At 47.7% G+C, this 23,629-nt stretch overlaps 1 protein-coding gene across 1 annotated transcript in view; it reads left to right on the top strand.

Moving 5' to 3' along the window:
* vipr1b (vasoactive intestinal peptide receptor 1b) overlaps positions 1-23,629 on the top strand; it is a gene marked incomplete at both ends in the record, with an annotated part of 453,408 nt that overhangs the window by 292,455 nt on the left and 137,324 nt on the right. Inside the window, one exon of the mRNA XM_084326164.1 lies at positions 23,384-23,481. Within this exon, the coding sequence (XP_084182290.1) occupies positions 23,384-23,481 (98 nt within the window). The remainder of the gene's footprint in view (positions 1-23,383; positions 23,482-23,629) is intronic.

The following is a 23,629-nucleotide window of genomic DNA, read 5'->3' as shown; positions in this document are numbered from 1 at the left end:
CGGTGGGGGGGGAGCGCCCCGCTACGACGCGAATCTGTGATGGCAATCATATTTCACCCACGGAGACTTGAGACTTGCTGTTGATCTCCTCTCAACTCTCCAATGGTTCAAGACCGCCATCTGGTGGCCGATCGGCAAATCGCCAAAACCGGAAGTGACGCGCCGGAAGTGGTGCTCACCCATACTTTGTCCGGCCACTCGCTGTCGCTAGCGGGACTCCAGCTCGACACACTGGATAGCGATCCGTTGCCAATAACTCGATAAACAACATGATTTGGACGTATATAGCATTATACAACCTGGACATGGATCGCATATATCAACATCCCATAATAGCGAACTTTCTGCTCGACGCTGATTGCCCAACGCTACGAGGAAGCTGAGGTGAGTTTCAGCGTGTTTGATTATTATTAAACGTATAAACTGCTCTGATATATATATCGCCCATACTAAATAAATTATTTAACGTCGGCCACGGAATGCTGCAGAAAACGATAAAAACATATTTATACTTTAGATCGTATTTTAGTATGAATGAAAAAGTAGAACGTTGCTACATCCTAAACGATAGATACTTGACGTTGAATGGGCCATAGTAATGTCAATTTAGCAATACAATTTAAAAAGTTATAGCCCTGCAAAGAAGGGGAACATCTCCATAGACTTATAGTGGTGGCAGAGAGTGGATTAAGATCAGAATAATCTGTGGCAGATAAAGGGTTAAAATAAATGCAAATAAATAATAGAATGCAAGCACTCCCAGACATACCCCACGCAAAGGTAAGAAAAAACTCACTAAAACCTAACAATAGGGAAAAAATGCTCCACAGGCAGTGTGGAGGAGAGAATCCTTAGAAGGGCCATTCAAGGGGGGATCTCCCTTCTTAGATGTCAGCAGTGATGTACCTGAACACGTTCAATGAACGATCGTTCATGAACGCGTTCGTATTTTGGGCGAACTTGAACTGAACGTACTGTATATCCGCTAAATGAACGTAATTGAGAACGCGTTCATTCTCAGCCCTGTGTAACGGAGTTCAAAAGTGCGTTCATTCTCAGCACTCTATTATAACGGCGTTCAAAGATGTGCCATATTTCATAATGCATTTCAGCCGAAAACTCTGTTAAAACACTGTAAACAGGCTTAAATATTATGCGTAAAACCACCCGATCTGGCAACCAGCCTGTCACCCCCTGGCACGTCATCAGACTCCTCCTCACAACAAGCAGTGGAACAGGAATCTGCGCGCAGAGTCGCAGAAGCCGAGAGCTGCAGCAGCAGCAGCACTCGCTCAGTCGGAGTCAGACTCTACCTCTAGACGTCACGTCGGCGTATGCATTTAAAAGAGTTTACAATTCAAACTATTTGATAAACTTCTACTTTCAGCCCGGAAATGCATTCTGATAAACTGGATTAAGGATAAGCCTCCATTTTTACAAATGTGGTATAGAGAGATCTTCGGTGTGCTCCTACCCCATGAAAGACACTATGCAATGCATAGAGTCAACAACGCTTCCTTTCAGGAGGTGTGGGCCCCACTATTAGACTATTTTCCTGCTGAAATGTATCGGATCCTTCTAAAGGCCCAGTGCCCCATTGTATGGACAGACCTAGGATAGGAAAAAATAAATATATGTATGTCTACATGTGAATGTGCTCGAGGCAAGTGCAGTACTGTACAGTGCCTGTCTTGGTCTGCTTTCCTTTTTGCTTGTTTTTCTTTTTGTTTTGTTTTTGCTTGCTTATGGTGTGGATGATGGCATAGAGATGAACTGGAGGACGCCCCCCCCCCCCCCCCTTGTCCCAATGTGTGTTTTTGTAATGTAAGTAACTGTACGTGAAAAATCTATAATAAATTTCTTTTTTAAAAGAACTAAAAAGAACTAAATTAGTTCATTTTTGAAACCATGAACTTTAGTTCAACATTTTGAATTATGAACTATGAACTGAACTAGTTCATTTAAAAAATGTTGAACTGTGAACTGAACTAGTTCATGTAGAAAGTGAACTTTCCCAACACTGGATGTCGGTGATAGTAGTGTTGCAGACTAACAGTTGGTAAGCATGCACTCATGTGTGTAGTGAAACACAGATGAGTGCATGCAATAGCAACTGAACATTTTGAAAAATTAAAGATAGAGCTGATAGCGATAGCAACTGAACATTTTGAGAGATTAAAGATAGAGCTGATAGCGAATCTATTTGAGGCACAGGGGCGATGCAAAGAGGGTCGAGTCCTCCCCGTCTTAATCACGGGACGTTCAACACTCCGGTCATCGCTCCGAGACAGCCGGAGACAGGGAGATAGGGGGCGGCGCAGAGAGGGTCGCAACCTCCCCGACATCATCATACTCTATTCAAAACGGTATAAAACGGAAATGTACCGATGAAAAAACAATCTGTCTCGGGCATGTTGACTAGAAGCAACTCACTGAGACCCGACGGCGTTATTAGACCAATAGATATAATATAAGATATATTTTTAAAGATTTATTTTTTAGCGTTTATCGCTTTTTACTACTGGGCAGTCCAGTAGAGAGAGAGAGAGGAGGAACGGGAGACAGAGTGGGGGGAAGACATTCGGCAAATAACGACGGGTCCGGGAATCGAACCCGGGTCGGCCGTGCCGCGACTCAGCGCGTTATGTGGTTCGCCACTGGGGCGCCCATATAAGATATATTTTAAGCACTCGCAAATGTCACAGTATCAGCGCCCCCTGGTGCTGGCGGTCAATGTGTTAAGAGGTTAAGAATAAACCATACCATACCAATGTAGCTGTTATTTAGCGCATCACGCAAACATACCTTTTCCGTTCTGGACTGGTCCTCTGAGCCTCTCTCCAGTCGAGCTGCCAAATCATTCCGCCATCGTTGTGTAACCTGTTGTGGCGTCTCTAGAGCCTTTTCTACTCTGCTTCACGTGAAGTTAAATCTACTCTGTACTGCGACTCTGCTGCTTTCCTAAGTGTTGATAACACGCTTAGTATTTTACAAATAATTTTTTTATTTGATGGGGGGAAAATAAGCATACACCGGTGGGGGCAGTGGCCAGTGTACTTGGTGGATGCCTGAACACAGAGTAACACCAGTAAAACCTAGTAGGCACACTCTATAGACCGCCAGAACAGAGTGGCTTCTATGACACACTTGATGGGTGTTTAGCTGGGGTGGAGGGTGTAGAAAATATTCGTATTGGGGACTGGAACACGGATATGCTACGTAAAGCAGCACCCGTCTTCAAGGCCTTCAGTAGGATTCGTGATCTGCATGGCCTCAGCCAGCTAATCACCCAACCCACAAGGGTATGTGATTCAACACAAACCACCATTGACCTCATGTTGACCTCTGACAAGTCCATGATCTCCAATAAAGGGGTGATAGCATGCGGGTTAAGTGATCATTATATGATTTACTGTACCCGCAAAAAGCTAAAACAAAAGGCCGGCTGTCACAAAACAGTCACATCTAGGGACCTCAAAACCGACTCTAGAGAGGTCTTTAACCAAGAACTGGAGAGCATGGACTGGTCAGACGAACTCAGTGGTACACAGGTTGAAGAAACATGGCTTGGATTCAAAACCAAATTCACAACAATACTTAACAACCTAGTTATATGAGTACTGGCTAAGCGTCCCGCCCTTAAGCCATACTGAGATATACCTCATCTCATGTACCTATTGTACTCCATCAACGAAAAAACCAAATACACCCCTCACCTGCCAGGCCCCGCCCCTAGTGGCGTGCTACTTAGTACTGGGCATGGCCACCACTCACTCTTCCTCAGAAAAAATCGTTTCCAAAGAAAAGTTTCCCCAAGGGAACTCAGGGCACGCTAAGAGCGGGACGCTTAGCCAGTACTCATATAACTCGTTATATAGCATACTTGCATCGCGTCCCGCTCTTAAGCCATACCGAGATATGGGGTAGAGCGGATGCGAGGCCCGACAGATGCACCCCCTGAGGACCCGTAAGCCCACATCAAGGGGGAAGGGGAGTCCCGTCACCCCATCCTTCCTAATGAAGAGGGGGCGCAGTCAACTCCACCCGAGTGCGAACAAGAGGGAACTAGAACCCCTTGAACACACAGCACAGGCGGAACCACGTGTGACACAACACACTGTGGCCCATACCCACACACCCCTGCTACCCCACCAAAGGACGGGAAGCAGGAGAGGCCACAGACCTCAGAACCGCCTGGGAGACAGAACCCCCGGTTAAGTCCATGAGGTAAAACCTTACGAAGGGACCCGGGGAGGACGATGAAGCTGCAGCACAGATGTCCTCCACAGAGGCCCCACCCAGCAGAGCGGCAGAGGCCGCCACCCCACGAGTGGAGTGCGCCCTGAAGCCCCCAGGGGGATCCAGCCCGGCCAACGTGTAGCAGAGGGCAATGCCCTCGCACAACCAATGGGACAGGCGCTGTTTCGATAGTGCCTTACCGGCACGAGAACCACCGTAACAGACAAAAAGCTGATCGGTAGCCCTGAGGCCCTGAGTACGGCTGAGGTAAATCCCCAAGCACGGACCGGACATGACAGGTGAAGGCCCGCCTCCAACTCACTAGCGTGAGGAGGTGGATGAAACGCCTGAACCACAATATCCCTGGAGCGGAAGGAACTCCGGATATTTTTAGGCACGAAGGCAGGATTAGGCCGCAGAGTGGCACCGCAATCGGAACGAAAGACAGGCACTCTGGTCGTACCGAGAGAGCACAAAGCACACCCACGCGTTCAGCGGAGGTGACGGCCAGCAAGAACGCGGTCTTGAACGACAGCTGTTCCAACGGCGCTTGCTCAAGAGGCTCAAACGGGGCCAAGGACAACCGACCGAGGACCAATTGAAGATCCCAAACTCGGAGCCAAAGAGCGTTTTACCGGCTTAACGCGTCAGGCGCCAAGCAGGAAACGCTTCACAAGAGGGTGGCTGAACAAAACATCACCCTCAAATCCCTCATGATAAGAGGATATAGCTGCTGCATATACCCTCACCGTCGAAGCCGACAGTCTATCAAGGAGAGACTGGAGGTAACAAGGACAGTATCCAGGGGGCAGGACACCGGTCCCTGCCCCCCGTCTTACACCACTCGTGGAACATACGCCATCTGCCCGCGTAAGCGCGACAGTGGAGGGAGCATGCGCATTCCGGATGGTATCAACCACAGAAGGGTCCATCCTCTCCAGACTTACCCTCTCACCAGCCAAACCATCAGACGTTGGCACAACACCGGGTGCTGAACAGCGACCCGTGTGCTTGAGTGAGGGCCTTCACTGACCAAGGAATAGGCCATGGCGGAGCTACCAGGAGCTGGATCAGGACCGGGAACCACACAGCTGCGCCCCGGTCCGGCGCAATCAGGATCAAGGACCTGCGCTCCTCAACGTACCCGCCCCAACAACTGACCTAGCAGATGTATGTGGAAAGAATCCCAGGCGGCACGGCATCGGTCCCAGACCTGCCTGGCTATGTCCGGACGTAATCCCCACCCGTCAGGATGAGGACCGCCCGCGACATTACACCTGTACCCACATTCACCCTGCCGGGGATGTGGGGAGCCCTCAGGCCGCGCAGATGGAGGACGCCCATAGCCAGCCGCCCGCCGCCCGGTGCAGACGGGGGGAGCGTACTCCTCCCTGTCTGTCGATATACGACACTGACGTCGTATTGTCCGTCCTGATCAACACCGTTTGAGGACCAGAAGGACCGCTTCCAATACCAACACATTGAACGTAGCGCAGACCGGGCAGCATGGTTTGCCAGCTGCCCCCTACTGCGTTGGCCCGATGCGTCTCCAGCGAGGAAGGCGTCGGTGAAAAACGTGACGTGTGACAGCCTACTGCCCATGGGGACCCCCCTGGTGAGGAACCCCCCAGGGCGAGGTCCCCCAGTACTGACACTGGAACCTTAGCCGCTTCCACTTGCCTCTCACCGGGTCTATTTCCATACTGGAAAACCCACCTCTGTAAACCCCTCCTGGGGTGAAGAGGAGGCCAAGAGGGACCACGGAATGAGCAGATGCCATCATACCGAGCAGGCGTATCACGGACAGCGCCGTAACCGTCCTAGGACGGAACCTCCCGAGCGTGTCGACAACACGCTCCGAGAGGGATGCCCATAGCACTCCAACCGTTGACTGGGAAGAGGAGTACTCTACTTCCAGTCTACAGCAAACCCCAGGCTGGTAGGAACCTGCCTGGTACGAGACCCGACGATCCACCTTGACCGCCAAGGACCAGAACGTCGTCAGGGCAGAATACACTCCGTAACCCCTGACGACGCAGAGGCCCCAGTGCGGCCTCCACGCACTTGGTGAAGATGCGGGGAGCCAGAGAAAACCGAACGGCAGCCTCTGGTACTCATACGCTAACCCTGCAAAGGAAGCTTAGGTAAGCCCTAGGATGGAAGATCGGAGATGCGAATACGCATCCTACAGGTCTATGGAGGAGAACCAGACCCCCACCTGACGGTGTTTAACAGGTAGGAGATGATCCAAAAAATGATGAACCTTCCCATGGGACAGGTCCAGCATGGGTCTGACACCCCCCCTCCCGATTTCTCAGGCACCAGAGAACACTGGGAGGAAAACGCCACGACGATGGCTTGCTTCGTCCACAGAGATTGGATCTCGTTGACCAGAGCTGTCACTGCTGGTGACCCTGACAATAGGGTCTGTACCAAACCTGAAAACGGGTGGGGTTGTGTAAATACAAGTCCCCGCCTCAGCGTTCTCTCCATCCACCTCGACATATGGTACTGCCGTAGTCATATGTGATGACACTCCCAACGCACCCGCCGCCATGTGGCGCAGGTCCGCCAGGAACTGTAGATAGTCGGCCCGGTCCCACCCGCTGTGCGTAGCCAACCCTGGACCCTTGCGAGCAGAGCGTTCCGTGGAGTCGGGTCGGAAGTCATGGAGTCCGTGAAGTCCGTGGAGTCATCGCCGCTGACGAGGCCGTGCTCTCTCTTCTTCTGGCTGCGCGGTGTGAGGCGGTGTGGGGCCTAGGACAATACCGCCCGCGCTCCAGCGGAAGACAAAAATCCTCTGCGGAGAGGGGAGCCCTGAGCGGTTATAGCTTGCGGCTAGGTCAAAGCTAATAACGTCAACAACCTCGCGCGATGTGTCGACGTCGGCTGGCCCTCAAGGCCCCGCCACCAGACACAACTTTTTTTTTTTTTTTTTTATTTTTTTTTTTTTTGCGTTTATCGCTTTTTCTGGTCAAGCATGACTGACAGTTGTAGAGTGAAACGGGAGGGAGAACAGGGGAAGACATTCGGCAAATGACGGCGGGTCCGGGAATCGAACTCGGAGTCAACCAGAACCGTGACGCAGCACGGCTCCTCCCGACGCAGAAATAGCGCCGAGATACGTGGTGAGCTACTGGAGCTCCCCAGACACCATTTCTTTATAGAAAAAACAGCAATTCGAACACAGTTACTAATCGCTGCCAATTCCATACCGTGGCGGTACAGGCTTTAGCAGCCCACCAGCCACTCGCCGGGCCAACCCACCTCATGCAAACAGCAACCTCCACTGTGGTGTGCACCATGAAGGGGTTAATGAATAAATGAACTAACACCACGAACATACTGTAGAATGGGCAAACCCATGCAAGGGGAGGCGGACCAGAGAGAACCAGTCCCGCATTCATTCATAATATTCACAACAGCACACCAGCCCTAGCCCTCAGCTCATTTACCCATGAAGGTAAACAAAGCCCCCCCCCCGCACTACTCCCCCAGTAGACACCGATTGACCGTTAGCATGAATGGTTGAGAGGAGAGAAAAACTGTAGTATAGACAGACATTCCCGTAGCATAGCGTTAGCTGAGCGCTTCAGGATAACGGGGGAAAACAACAACGTTTACCCAGATATCCCGCCGCTTGCGCCAATACACACTCGGTTGTCTCTCGGGACAACTCGAGCACATCACAAACGCCAGCATTTGTCATGCCTAGTGACATCCCACAGCGGGGAACAGTAGAACATTGACCCAGCATTTATAGCATTTAGTATTAGCAGCGCGCTCCAGGACAGCCTGGGAAACGTCCACCTCTTAGAGGGACGTTTACCCAAACATCCTGCCCCTGGCGCAAAATACAACTCACAACAAGCAGCATTTACTAACACCAGCGATAATGCCTAGTGGCGTAAGTCCTACCTTGTGCGAGGTAGCACGATAGCTACACCTCACACGCTGTCCCCTGTCTGCTGTCAACAAGACAAGGAAACTACCGAACTCGACGCTGAGATGCATCGAAAATGCATCCCGCTGCAGAGTCGCAGAACCGCCAGAACATGCCGCGAAGATTTCAGGGGTAAGCAAATCTTCGGTAAGCACTCAATATTATGTGAGTGGTGGCCATGCCCAGTACTAAGTAGCACGCCACTAGGGGCGGGGCCTGGCAGGTGAGGGGTGTATTTGGTTTTTTTCCGTTGATGGAGTACAATAGGTACATGAGATGAGGTATATCTCGGTATGGCTTAAGAGCGGGACGCGATGCAAGTACGCTATATAACAACATGGCACCCCTAAGAACCACCAGGGTTAAAAATCACGCTGAGCCATGGATGCACACTGAAATACTGACCGCTATGAAAACCAGAGACAAAAAATGCTCTGAACTTCATAAAAGTCAGACAAAGCTTTGCAAAAGCTCAAACAGTGAACTCCAAGTCCACGTGGTTGAACAAAAAATTCAAAGAAACAGACTAAGAAATGACCTAAACACCATGATCAAAACAGCAAAACTGAGGAAAACAAAAACAAACCATGTGAACTTTGGAAACTACTCAATAATCAACTAGGCTGCAGTAAAAAACTTAAAACCAGATTCTCAAACATAAACATAAAGACAGACAACACGCTCATCACAGACGAGCTGGATGTAGCCAATTACTTAAACATTTTCTTCACAAACATAGCCACAACACTGGTAAATAACCTACCCTCCCACTCAGGGCATTATGGGGTAGAACACATAGTAGCATACTACAAAAACCTAGGGGTCCACAAAGACGACTTCAAACTGGAAATGGTAACAACAGATAAGGTACTCAAAAAACTGAGCACCCTCCAACCTAACAAGGCCACTGGCCATGATAACATCCCCTCCAAATTCCTCAGAGACTCAGCAGCCGCAATCACCCCAGTCATCACACACATAATAAACCTCTCCATAAAACAGGGACACATCTCCAAGGACTTCAAAATTGCCAGAGTGACCCCTCTGCACAAAAAGGGCAGCAAATTAGACCCAGGCAACTACCGCCCTGTTTCTATTCTTACATCCATCTCGAAAGTCATGTAGAAAATAGTCTATGAACAGGTCGAAAAGTACCTAGCGGAAAAAAATAGAATCTACGAATTCCAATCTGGCTTCAGAACATCCCACTCCACTGACACATGCCTTCTCTATTTGAATGACCACATCAAACAAGAGGTGGATGCGGGCAAATACTGCGGCATGGTCATGCTGGACCTACAAAAGGCCTTCGACACTGTCAATCACTCCATTCTGATTGACAAGCTAAAAGCAATTGGTTTTGATAGTTTATCAGTGAGCTGGATGCAATCCTACCTTGAGGGGAGAGAGCAGATGGTGGAGGTAAACGGTACTCTATCCCCCCCCCCCCCTCACAGTGCGCTGTGGTGTTCCACAAGGAAGCATACTAGGACCGCTACTGTTCCTAATTTATGCAAATGACATGTCGTCAGCTTGTGACTGCAACTTGTTCTTGTTCGCGGACGACTCAGCCCTGCTGGTCTCTGACAAGAACAAGTTACAGGTTGAAAAAACCCTCAGCTCAGAACTCGGCAGAATCTGCACCTGGCTCGCTGATAACAAACTATCATTACACCTGGGTAAAACAGAGTCCATTCTCTTCGGATCAAATAACAAACTCAGCAAGACCGACGGCTTCTCAGTTACAGTGGGTGACAATATTGTCACAAGGAAAGATGAAATTACATACCTAGGTTCCATCCTAGAGGCAAATCTTTCTTGTGACAAAATGGCATCCAAGGTAATAAAAAAAATCAACCAACGAACTAGATTCTTGTACCGGATCTCCTCTCTGGTAAACAAGAATACCCTGAAGACTCTGGCAGGAGCACTCATTCAAGGGTACTACGACTATGCTTGCACCTCATGGTACCAAAGCACCTCAAAGGCGCTAAAAACAAGATTACAAACATCACAAAACAAACTGGTCCCCCCCAAAGCATCCCCTTAACAATTGTGTGTATTGAGCCGTACTGTATTGTACCCATTCTGCAATCTGTTAAATAAAGTTTTCATTCATTCATTCATTCATTCATTCATTCATTCATTCATTCATTCATTCATTCACCTAATGTTGACAAGGGTGCAGCTCTGTGAAGAGCTTTACAGGGCGGTATAAAAGCTTTCTCAGAGGGACCAGACTGAGAGGCTGCCTCATTAGTATGCTACACGGCCAACTCACGGGGGACTTGGCTGGCAGTGACGAGCTTTAAAAGGAATCCGACATCCCTCTTTCTGCTTATGTAATGCAATGCCTCTCCATATGTCTGATGATATAGTGCTCTTAACCTCCATTCACTCCAGGGAAAAGGCTCCAACAGTAACATTGTGAAAACCACTCAGCCAAGCACTACAAGTTCCTAAAATGCCATATGTTGCATGGGGCGGTCTGCGCTGTGTAAATCCCTGCGTCGGACAAGGTCGGCTGTTTGCTTCTAGCCAAGTAATGACTCTTGCAGCATGTTTTCCTGTCTCTTCAAAGAGGCCAGAGGAAAGGCATGTGATTATTGTTTGAGAAATCTATACCCCAAGTTCAATACATTGGCACACTGAGGGCTAAATCCACAAAGAATGGATTGCACAGAGCAAGTTGCACTCTTACTTACAATGCATTATGAATTGAAAATGGGGGACCCTGATGTAAACAAGACGAAAGTCTTTCTCTGGTCTGCATCCCCTTAACAATTGTGTGTATTGAGCCGTACTGTATTGTACCCATTCTGCAATCTGTTAATACAATTTTCATTCAATCAATCACCGTGCAGATTGATTGATTGAGTACGGCTCAATACACACAAGTGTTAAGGGGATGCAGACAAGAGAAAGACTTGTTTACATCAGGGTCCCCCATTTTCAATATACTGTTGATGGATCTACTGATGCCTGTCCAATGCGTTCTCATGCCCCCTGTTGTCACATTCTCACGCCTGTCCCACACTCTCGGCATGTGCTCTTCACGCTCAGACACCCTTGACACATTGACTGCCACGCTGTTTTCCCATCTTTGTACTTAGTGTGCCAGCACTGTAAAGTATAGGGATTTTCACTGTGCTTTGCAGTGTTTGCAGGGCTATATCTATATTCTATATTATAGCTATGGAGACAATACTATGGCTCATTTGACATTAACAATCCATCGTTCAACATGTGAAAAATAATACAATTTGTCATGTGTTATACCGTGGTGAATATTGTATAGTTTCAGAGTGATCCTAGCTAATTCCTGAAAACGGCGCTATGGAACAATACGTGAATTTTGCTAAAAGCGTTGGTGTTGCTCGCCTATACACGCTACTATTTCCAATTCAAAGGTATATAATAGGTATTATGTTTCATCATGAATGCATGAAAGGGGGGTTAGGTGGGGGGGAGATGTTTTTTGATGCTTTGATCGCCAGTAACTGCATTCGTTTTGAATACTACATACGTTGATCGGCCGGATTGATATGAAATCATTGTAGGATCAAGGTGGAATTGATGTCATATAGTCCTTACATTTACTAGGAGGTATCCCAAAAAGAATATTCCAATTGTCTGATTGCGATTTCCAGTATTGATGTCGATCGGGTCCCTGACACGAAGTGGCACGGGATATGCCTCAAGTGTGCTGAACGCGTTTCGAAGTGCTCGCATGAAGCGATTCACTTGGCTTGGTCTAAATTCTGCGCCCGGACCATATACGATGTAACACAGAGTGTGAAATAAGGTTTCAAAGGGTGGGTGATACTGCCACCTAGCAGGATGCGGCCGTTATTGTGCTTTTGGGATTTCAGAATGATTTCCTATGGTAACACCGAGATCCGTGAACCTGTAATGAATACAAAAAAAAAAAATGAATAAAAGAAAAAACAACCAAAACCTGAGAAATCTCGGGTCTGGCACTCAACGCATGGTGAGTTAACCCGAGAAATCTCTGGTCTGGCAGCCAATGTGTTAAGGCGTGTTTTCTTCAGGCACTGTGTTTGGCCCTCGGTCCTATCTGTAGTCTCTGTGGTTAACTGTATCAGTTGCCTGCCGGGGATTTGAACCTGAGGTGCTACGTTGGTAGGTGAGTGCTTTTGACCTCGACCCTACAGACACACATCACATAACCTTAATTAACCACACTGTTACCTTAAACTTACCATAACCGTTAGGCAAACCTTAAAACGTACGGTTATGTATATAACCATAGTTACATGAATGTAGTGACGCTCAGCGTCATTAGTGCACATACTTCACTCCAGTACTCGTGCACTGAATAAAAACTCACAAATGTACCTTTACCTACCAACATCCGTCTGGCCACACCCCCATCCGCCACCTATATAAGCAGGGGTGTGGCCATACACTCACCTCCTTCTCAATCTTTCACCACAAGGCAAGATCAAGGGCCGCAGTGGCGTCCTGACGCTGAGCGTCACTACATTCATGTAACTATGGTTATATACATAACCGTACGTTACATATCATGTAGCTCTGCTCAGCGTCATTAGTGCACCACAGGAGCTGAGCAGAGCTTATGCCCGACAAATGTACCCCACTGAGGCCCCCCACAACCATCAGAACCGGGGAGGACCCGAGCCCCCACGACCCTCCCTATTGGAGGACGGGAGGGAGACGGATCCGACCGTGCGAAGAGGAACTCGAGCAACTTAACGCACAGGGTGAGCAGACCGTGGGGCGACCCACGACTACGCACACGCTCAACCCGCATGCCACCAGGGAACAAACGGAAGGAACAAACCTTGTTACCACCCCCAAAATCACGGGGTTAAGAGCAAAGCACAACCCTGTGGCAAGGCTGTAGCAGCGGAGCGCGAAGGAGGACCCAGACCCAGAAGGGACTGGATCCCCCCGGAAAAAGGGGGCCCGGAGAGGCCAATGACGCCACAGCATCGAGACCTCACCAGGCGGTCACTACTGACACCGCCCCCCACATCGCCAGCGTATTCGAACAGGGCCCATCCAAGAGCAGGCCCTTCCCCCCAACAGCACGCCGCCTGGCTCACTGCCCCTGGCATATCCAGGCAGTCACCAACCAAGCACAACCCAGGCCTGAACCTACACCGCCTGAAATCGAACGAGATCGGACGCGTTCAGGGCGGCATGGCCGTAACTCGAAGCACTCAAGAGGCTACACAACAGCGGGAGCAGTCAGCGCACCGGGGAGACGACCTCCAGAAGAGGCCAATCCCTCAATCCAGGCAGCAGGCACTTGACCCGAGCCTGGAGCACTGCGGACGAGACAGGCGCCAAAGGGGTCAACTGAAAACAGCACCCCGACGGAAGGGGCGTACGCTGGCATTGTTGAGCACCATGTCAAAGCCTCCACAATAAAACCCTGACGCTCTAGAGGGGCCGAGGCAGAGAAGGCTGACATGATTGGCAGACGTCATGAACGTGCAGGGGCACACTCAAACGGGTAACCTGGGAGTTGACTCCGCTCCAACACACCAGGGAATCAACCACCCTCTTGGTTCAACATGAGGTGGTTGTTCCTATAACCCCTCAGGAAAAAACTCCAAAACACACCTGCGGGTATACACTGGCTATACCGCAGTACAAGTGTTTCAGTTTTCAAAAAGGGGTTATCCCAGGCCTACGGGTCGACGAAACTATTTCGGACCGGGCCCGGCGGACTGGGACGTACACAGGGATGCCAGAGGAATTCCAAAGAATCACCTCAACAGCCCCCGACGAAAAGAATGAAGAGAGACCAGGCCCCCTTAGCCTTAACAGTGAGGGGTAACACGCAGTAACACAACTACGAACATCTCCATAATGTCAAAAACCCTGTGACACCCGGGCCGACCCGGCATTTTTCCCCCTGAAAAAAGCACAAGTCCCTCAGGGTACCAGAACAGCAGATCTGCGTCCCCGGCGGACAAGGGGTTAACTGATCTGGACCGGCGTGACCAGAACCAGTCCTGTGCCCTAATCACGCCGACATCCCCAACACTAGGAGGGGGGTAGGTACGCGTGTCGATCTAAAACAATATAGAGGGCACCACCCAGACGGTGGTGGCACCCAGGGCCAGCACTATATACACGTCGAGACCTAAACACATCAATGGATAGTCACAAGACACCAGACATTGTTCCTCCAAGCCGCCTGGGAGAACGACAAGAAGCCGTCGCGCTTTATTTCCTCTTTTTCTATAAAAGAGAACACTTGCCTTGAAATTATTTTCCATACTGGATTTTTCCATACCTGGATTTTCCAGGTACCAAAATCAAGTGATCTATAGGCCCCTGAAGTTTTCCACCCCCATCCGCGCCCCCCTCCCCTCACACACACAACCCCCTAGGACACCTGACTACTTACTGTACTTGATTTAAAAGATGTGCTAGTCAAGTCTACATTGTAAATGTTTAGAGATTATGTCTTATTGATAATATCAATGCATGAAATAATGCAACAAGCTGTAGATGAACAACAATTTATTGAACTGGAACACATGAGCACTGGGATTGATATATGTTCTCTCTTCCACTCCTCTCCTATCTCATCCTGTCCTCTTCTCTCCACACCTCCCCTTGTGTCCGCTCCTGTCTTCTCTTCCTACTCTTCTCCACTCCTCTCCACTGTTCTCCCTTTTCCTCTGTCATCCTCCTCTTCCATCTTCGCGGCCTCTTCTCTTCCTGGCTAACTGGCTCGTTATGAGAGCTAACGTTGGCTAGCTACTGTACCCGGCGCTGGCTAACTGGCTATTGTTATGAGAGCTAACGTTGGTAGCTACTGTACCTGGCGCTGGCTAACTGGCTCGTTATGAGAGCTAACGTTGGCTAGCTACTGTACCAGGTGCTGGCTAACTGGCTCGTTATGAGAGGTAACGTTGGCTAGCTACTGTACCTGGCGCTGGCTAACTGGCTTGTTATGAGAGCTAACATTGGTAGCTACTGTACCTGGCGCTGGCTAACTGGCTCGTTATGAGAGCTAACGTTGGTAGCTACTGTACCTGGCGCTGGCTAACTGGATCGTTATGAGAGCTAAAGTTGGCTAGCTACTGTACCTGGCGCTGGCTAACTGGCTCATTATGAGAGCTAACGTTGGCTAGCTACTGTACCTGGCGCTGGCTAACTGGCTCGTTATGAGAGCTAACGTTGGTAGCTACTGTACCTGGCGCTGGCTAACTGGCTCGTTATGAGAGCTAACGTTGGCTAGCTAGTTAGCAAGATTGCACTGCTTACTAACTAACGTTGATAAACCCAGGTTTACCACACAGTTAAAACACAGCTACTTACATTTGAGGATAAACTTGATAAGAAGTTTCACTCAAGTTTCACTGTAGATGCCAAGGCTCCCTTGGCTCACCAAGTTGCCTGCATCAAATTCCAACATCCAATATACCATATAGGATGCCAAGAGCATGCTCTACAACATGGGATCATCCATTTCTATCTACAGTAAAAGCTGTTCACATGTAAAGGGTTTTTATAAACTCATGTTAATTCTGTGCTCAATAGTTACATTTTATTACACATCATCCAATAAAATTTTCCAGGACAACTGTTTCTATTTCCATGTAATTGGTCACTTTTGCTCAGTTTCCATGCCTTTCCATACCTGGAAAATGAAAAAATGTATCCCATGTTTTCAATGTTTTCCAGGTACCGTGGGAACCATGAATGAATGTGACGCGGCTGAGGGAAAAAATCTTTTTACTTTTACACCCCGTCAACCTCTCCACAAAGGGAGACGGGAATCCTCAGAGAGACTTCCCACGTGAGCCACAAATTGAAAAGTCAACGTAACATTGAGCCATGTGACCAAAAGGCTTAAGTTACACATATATCGCGCGTAGCAGAACACCAAGTTCCTACGCTCTGCCACGACAACTTGACAATAACAGAGAACCACACATAAAAAAAACCTGTAAAAAACTCACGGAAGTCATCGTCCAATAGAAACGTGCCCAGTGACGTATTCTATGACGGGGGGAATCCCATGACTCAACTGCCCGTGATAGGTGCGGAGTCAGAGAAACCCTCCCCCCCCCCCCCCCCCCGTGCCTAGCTGACCTATCAGCGTGGCCGGACCGAATGAAAAGAGGGCCAAACCCCCCGACCAATCAGAAGAGGGAAGGAGGGGTTTATTCGGTTTACCCCCTCACAAACCCAACCCTCGTATACGATAACAACAATAGCCATATGATACCTTAAGTAGCCAGCATGCTAATGAACAGCGTATATCCAAAGGATAAGCTACCCAACACATGCTAGCCACAGACGAAGTCTGTGAACAGGGTTTATAACAAGGCCAAGGTTTATATGTGAACACGACACCTTTGTTTTATGTTACAAGAACACAGAAGTTTGATAGAGAGAGCACGGTCTAAAAGACCGTGGTACCATTACACACACGAGCACTTCTGCAGACCAACACTACAGTGTTGTGGCTCAATATCACAGTTTTAAGCAACAGAACACACAACTAACCTCTACCTTTATATGAAGAACATAAGTCTTCAGGCCGAGGAAGAAAAACCCTTTCGACCGAGTGTTAGCCACAGGCGTTGCTAAGCACACATGTATATGTAGCGACCAAACAAAGACTAAAAGTCTAGCCCTCCTATCAAACCCACACTAGCGAAGGTTAACACATCGTATCCCCATCATATGTAGTGAATAAACACACAGTTTGTAACAAAATACAGTCCCTCCTAGGAGGGACTTTTTATTTGGACAAAATCATATGTGGGCCGGGGAAGGGAACAGGGGAAACAATAGGGGAAAAAGTCATCTTTAGCGATGCTGAGCCCCGGAGGGACAGTAAAGGGTTGCCTGGTCTCGACGATCCCTACCGTCACCTCCGAGCGTGGATGGGCCGGCTGCAGTGGTCGAGGCGCCCTCTCTCCTCCTGGCCTTCTTCGCCGAAGGGCCAGCAGTGGCGGTGGTAGCGGCGGCGGCTTCGGACGTGGATCCCCGACGACGAGCCTTCCGCCTGACTCCACCGGCGACATCGGGCAGGGGGAAGTGAGGCTGGAGCATGGACCGCTCCTCCTGCATATCCCTGCAGGTTGCAGTCATGAGCTGCAACGCCGACCCGAAGAGCCCAGCATCGGAGAGGGGTGCCGTCAGTAGGGGAAGCCTCTTCCTGTCCGGCACTCGCGCCTGCTCCAGCCAAAGATGGCGCTGAGCTAGAGTGGCCAGGGCGCGTACTTTCCCGGTGGCGATGGCCTGCAGCTGGATCAGATGCAGGATGGCTCCGGCCGCCTGGGCGTGCTGAGCATGTTGTTCCTTTGTCAGCACCGTACCGCCCGTCATCATCCCGGACATGAACCTCGCCAGCTGCGCGATGTTGGATGTCGCAGCCAGGGTTTGGGTTCCGGTGATGAATGACTGGTCACTCCAGTTGGCCAACCGCCTCGCCGATTTCCCGTGGGGAACCGGCTTCCGCAAAGGCTCCCACACCACCTCAGGACAAAGGAGAGATGCCATCGGCCTATCAAGCCGAGGCACCCCCTCCTTCATACCCTCGACCAGACCCACCACCCTCGTGACTTGCACGTAGGCGGGGGTGAGGCCCGTGATGTGGGAGACCACCTGTCCCTGACGGACGTAGGCCTCCATTGAGGGAAAAAATGGGCAGACAACGCCCGTCTCCCTCACAGGACGACGTTGCCATAAGTGACCTATGAGATCATCAGGGACAGGAGCAGGCAGTGGCTGCCGCAGCGGCAAGCCGTTTGCGACTGCCGCCGCCGCCATGAGCCCGGGGAACAAGGTACGTAGTTCCCCATGCATACCTCCCCCCACCGAGCTCGCGTCCCTCACATACGACAGACTCTCCGATGTGGCTGATAGCAGGGCATCTCGTCGCTGAGTCGGAGGTTCTAACCCGACACCAGAATACGAGGGACCCCAAGGAGACATATCACCCCCTGCCATTTCATCCTGAACGGAAGGGGGATATGTCTCCACCGGGGCGTCGAACAAAAGAACATCTGCTTCTACCATGTAATCCTCCGTTTCCTTCGGCCACGGAGAAACAGACGCACCTTCATCCGGCTCCAGCAACTCCCCGAAACCAGGCCGTTCACGCCTGCATGCTACCATCCTACGACGGGAGCAAGCAGACGCAAAAAGCTTGTGTCTCAAATCCTCCGCCTCAAGAGGAGCCGGCCGCCCAACGGCAGACGACCCCTCGGCGGCGGAGGAACCAGAGCAGGAACCAGGCCATCTCACAGGAGACGGCGCTGGTGCACCAGCTCCTCGGAGAGGCAAGCTACCCACCGGACGTCTACCGGGCGCGGATGACGTCCACGACAGCGGCGTCAAACCCGCCCCATGACGCACAGCAGAGGAGGCAACGGAGAACCGCTGGTGAAGGGCGACGTTGCTAGCGCGACCCCCCGAGGTAAACATTATAGCTTAGCTTTTTTCTTTTGAAAATTATGAGAGAAAGAAAAAAGCAAGAAATAATGTGAACGCTTTTACTCAACTTTCTTCAGCTAATAACCTCGTCAAAGTGATTGGTAGACAGGCACTTTCTTGTGGTGAAAGCGAAGAAGGAGGTGAGTGTATGGTCACACCCCTGCTTATATAGGTGGCGGATGGGGGTGTGGCCAGACGGATGTTGATAGGTAAAGGTACATTTGTGAGTTTTTATTCAGTGCACGAGTACTGGAGTGAAGTATGTGCACTAATGACGCTGAGCAGAGCTACATGATATGTAACTTAACCATTACCGTAACCGTTAAGTGAACTTTAACCTTAAGCCCGACGAGACCAGTACCGGTCCCAAAATGACATCACGTCATAAATCAATCTCTCCAGACTGTTTGACAAAAGTATCGTTTTATTTTTCAAATGTATTCAAGTATAAACATCATAACCATGTCAGTTATAATGTATATTATCATCAATACGTTAGTTTACCAATAGGTTAAAGTGTTATTAGATAGATTTTACTTTTCGTTTGGCTGTTGTTTAGTTTGCATAAGTCGACCATTTCGGAAAAGTTGAATGTCGGGAAATGTAGTTTTTTTGTGGCCATTTTGAAGAGGACACCGAGAGCTTTCGCTGAGCGTTGGAACTTTTCCGAACGACACTTCCCAAAGGCCTCTATGGGGTTTCAAGCAAATTACTTCTGTATGAATTTTTTTTATATCTCTTATTACTCGGGATAATAAACCACAAAACTTAACGTTATTGGCATATATTGAAGCGCAGTTAGTTTCTCTTCCCTTTTTTTTAGCATGTAGCAAACATTTTATTTGAAATTTGTTTCAAAATGGTGGCACCCTGGCAAAAATTAAAAAAAAAGCTACTGTACATACAGTAGATTTCATTATCTGTTCTTATGCACGCTTGGTGATACTAAATCCAAATTGAACTCGGGCATTTGAAATATAAGATTTGGCACAATCCATAGATGTGCGAATTGGCTATAATAAGGTAATTTATAACCCTGCTATTCTATATTCTATAATAATATTTCAAATTGCATTGGTCCGGAAGGGAGAATTCTGTACTGTATCTACAACACATTCATTTCCTTAGATTATGTGTACACATTGTGAGATCCGACTTGTTTTTCATATGTGTATATAATGTAAATATCTGTAGATGAGAGCTACTCTGACACTCAGGTTGTATGATTAACACAGAGACAGCTTCCATGTAGTGTGTCCGATCACACCTATCACACCTATCACACCGATCCCACCTAGCACACCGATCCCACCTATCACACCTCTCACACCTATCACACCTCTCACACCTAGCACACCGATCCCACCTATCACACCTCTCACACCTCTCACACCTATCACACCTCTCACACCTCTCACACCTATCACACCTATCACACCTTTCACACCTATCACACCTCTCACACCGATCCCACCTCTCACACCTATCACACCTATCCCACCTATCACACCTCTCATACCTATCACACCTATCACACCTCTATACCCATTCTGCAATCTGTTAATAAAGTTTTCAATCAATCAATCAATCAATCAATCCGGGCCTGTGACGTCACTGTACCCATTCTGCAATCTGTTAATAAAGTTTTCAATCAATCAATCCGGGCCTGTGACGTCACTGTACCCATTCTGTAATCTGTTAATAAAGTTTTCAATCAATCAATCAATCAGTCACTGTACCCATTCTACAATCTGTTAATAAAGTTTTCAATCAATCAGATCAATCAATCAATCAATCCGGGCCTGTGACGTCACTGTACCCATTCTGCAATCTGTTAATAAAGTTTTCAATCAATCAATCAATCAATCAATCGGTCACTGTACCCATTCTACAATCTGTTAATAAAGTTTTCAATCAATCAATCAGGGCCTGTGGCGGTCACGTGTACCCATTCTGCAATCTGTTAATAAAGTTTTCAATCAATCAATCAATCCGGGCCTGTGACGTCACTGTACCCATTCTGCAATCTGTTAATAAAGTTTTCAATCAATCAATCAATCAATCGGTCACTGTACCCATTCTACAATCTGTTAATAAAGTTTTCAATCAATCAATCAGATCAATCAATCAATCCGGGCCTGTGACGTCACTGTACCCATTCTGCAATCCGTTAATAAAGTTTTCAATCAATCAATCAATCAATCGGTCACTGTACCCATTCTACAATCTGTTAATAAAGTTTTCAATCAATCAATCAGGGCCTGTGGCGGTCACGTGTACCCATTCTGCAATCTGTTAATAAAGTTTTCAATCAATCAATCAATCAATCAATCCTGCAGTGCATCAGCCAATTCCTGCAGTGCAATACTCCAATTCAGCCATTGGGTGGGACGGTCACGTGACCCAAATCACGTGACCCAAATCAGCCAATGGAAGCGAGGGGCCTCAGCCTGCTGCTGCTGTGGTGGTTCTGTGTTTCTGCAGCTGGATACCCGGATGTTGGTTTTTTACATCGAATTCCATACACCGCAATTATGCATTGAATTTTTGACATCGAATTATATACACCGCAATTATGCATCGAATTTTTTTTTTGGCGTCAAATTGAATTTTATTATGCATTCGAATTGTTTTATTAACACTGCATTTTTATTTCGCATAGGTAAATTCGGAGCAAAGAAATTCAGATACATGATTTTCAAAGTATTTATTTGCAATGCTATAAATTCGGTGTCTGAAACTATAAATGCGGTGTCTGAAATAATTCAGATACAAAAATGCGGTGTCTGAAAAAATTCAGATACATGTTTTCAAATTCAGATACATGTTTTCAAAGTTATTATTTTCAATGCTATAAATGCGGTGTCTGATTAAATTCAAATACTTCTGGCACTCATTTGCTTCCATACTCCAGACAGACAGGCAGGGGAAGGGTAGGGGAGGTTTTGGGTCAGAGGTGTCAACACTGTTGCTATGGTAACAGTTGAGAGAGGGAGAGAGAGAGAGAGAGACAGCCGTTGCTAGGGAAATACACTTTTATAGCTGGGGGTGTCTTCCGGATTGAGTCAGACTAGGAAACTAAGCTGACACGTAGACACGTTGACAGAGAGACAGAGCAATAGCTGGAGGGTGGTGGAGGGGCCTCCCCTTCCCCTCCTTAGCCTCGAGGTAGCTAGCTTCGGCTAACAGGGAAGGCTTTTGGCTAACCACCAGGCCTCAACCATCTTCTAACTGATAGCAGGAGAGACCGGTAGAATTAAGGAATTCAAAGACCTTTCAGAACTGTTTTCCATCTGGTACAGGGGCTATGTTTATGGAATAAACATCAACATCAAGGAAAAGGTATCACGTCTCCAGTGTGTCGTTTTCTTCTGAGTCGGATGCATTACCGGGGAGAGAGAGAGTGCCAGCCAGTACGAGGAGTAAGGTATAAACAACACAACGCAGACATCACGGGAAACAGAGATTACTGGCTGAGAACCCGATTATCCAACAACATGATCTCAAGAAGGTACTAAACGAGATCAGTGGCAGTTTTTCATGTCTGGTAATTTTTAGCATGGTGTTATTCACTGTCAAAGATGCAATAATAATTAATAATTCATATTCTCCTTTGTTTCATCACAATTTAAGCAAGCCTAGTAATAGACACAATATTTCTGACACTGGGAATACATTCACTAGATGTCAGATGTCCCTAGATACCAAGAATATGCAAATTGCCCTTGTAGAAGTGGAGCAATATTCCATTTACGTATGTATTTTAGGCAGATTTTCAGAAAATAGGGCTCCGGGCTTAAGAGGTTAAGCCTAACCATAATGTGGGTGTGCTCTACCTAGAAATTTTTCAAGGTTTGGCAGCCATTTTTAGATCATTTTTATAAAAGATTCCCGGCTGAGGATGTTTAGGCATAGGACAGTGATTTATTAGATAGGCAATTTCTGTAAGTGACAACCTGTATAAGAACGATGCAATTTTCTTTATTATTATTATTATTATTATTATTATTATTATTATTATTATTATTATTATTATTATTATTATTATTATTATTATTATTATTATTATTATTATTTTTCTCTTTTTGTTTACTGTATTTTTTATTTATTTTTGGGAATTGTGTGGTTATATGTAGTCATGTATGTTTGTATGTATATAATGTTGTTGTTGTTTAACCTTAAAAAATCTATAAAAAACTATTTAAATATACATAATGTGTGTGTGTGGGTAGTGTAGAGTGAAAGTGCTCACCTACTACTGCAGTTGGTTTGAATTTTTTGGGCAGGTTAGCGCTCCCTGCTGGTATTGCACCTTAACTGCATCTTCATATCTGCGTGTCTTTTTCACGCACCATAACCGTTTGCCGTGACACTGACACGCTATCCTGTAGTGGACTGGCAGGCGTATTTCACAGATGTTATCAGGTTGCAATGGCCTGTCAGTTACAAACATATTTCATGAATATTTCGAAAGGAGGAATGATCTCCTCTACCCTGCTGTGCAGATGCTCTGAATCATAGCATCAAAGAACGCCTGAAAACAACAAATCAGAGTTAGAGATTGAAAAACTGAAATAAAAACAAAGTCAAAGTCCATTGATTTTAAATAAACAATGAAAGAACATTGCGTTTCTGTCTTTCACACAGCTAATTGGCATTCATCATACAGTATGGATCTGTCTTTTTAACAGTTTGTGTAATTTGGACTTGTTTTTGTTGTGCTTTTTGTTGTGTTTTCCGCAGGGAAAGTTCTTAAGGCAAGTTAAGATTGGCTACACCATCGGCCACAGTGTGTCCCTTATCTCCCTCTCCACAGCCATTGTGATCCTCTGCATCTTCAGGTAAGGCTTGCGGTGTTGATGATGGACATGCCTATCATCCAGGGGGATGGAACAACCAGGTGAGGGGTGAGGAAAGGAGGGTACAGGTGGGAGGAACAACCAGGTAAGGGGTGAGGAAAGGAGGGTATAGGGGGGAGGGATGACCAGG

This window comes from Notolepis coatsorum (assembly GCF_963971535.1).
Source record: "Notolepis coatsorum genome assembly, chromosome: 12".
Classification (NCBI taxonomy): domain Eukaryota; kingdom Metazoa; phylum Chordata; class Actinopteri; order Aulopiformes; family Paralepididae; genus Notolepis; species Notolepis coatsorum.
The sequence above is the reverse complement of the archived record's forward strand: the minus strand, read 5'-3'. Positions and strand labels throughout refer to the sequence as shown.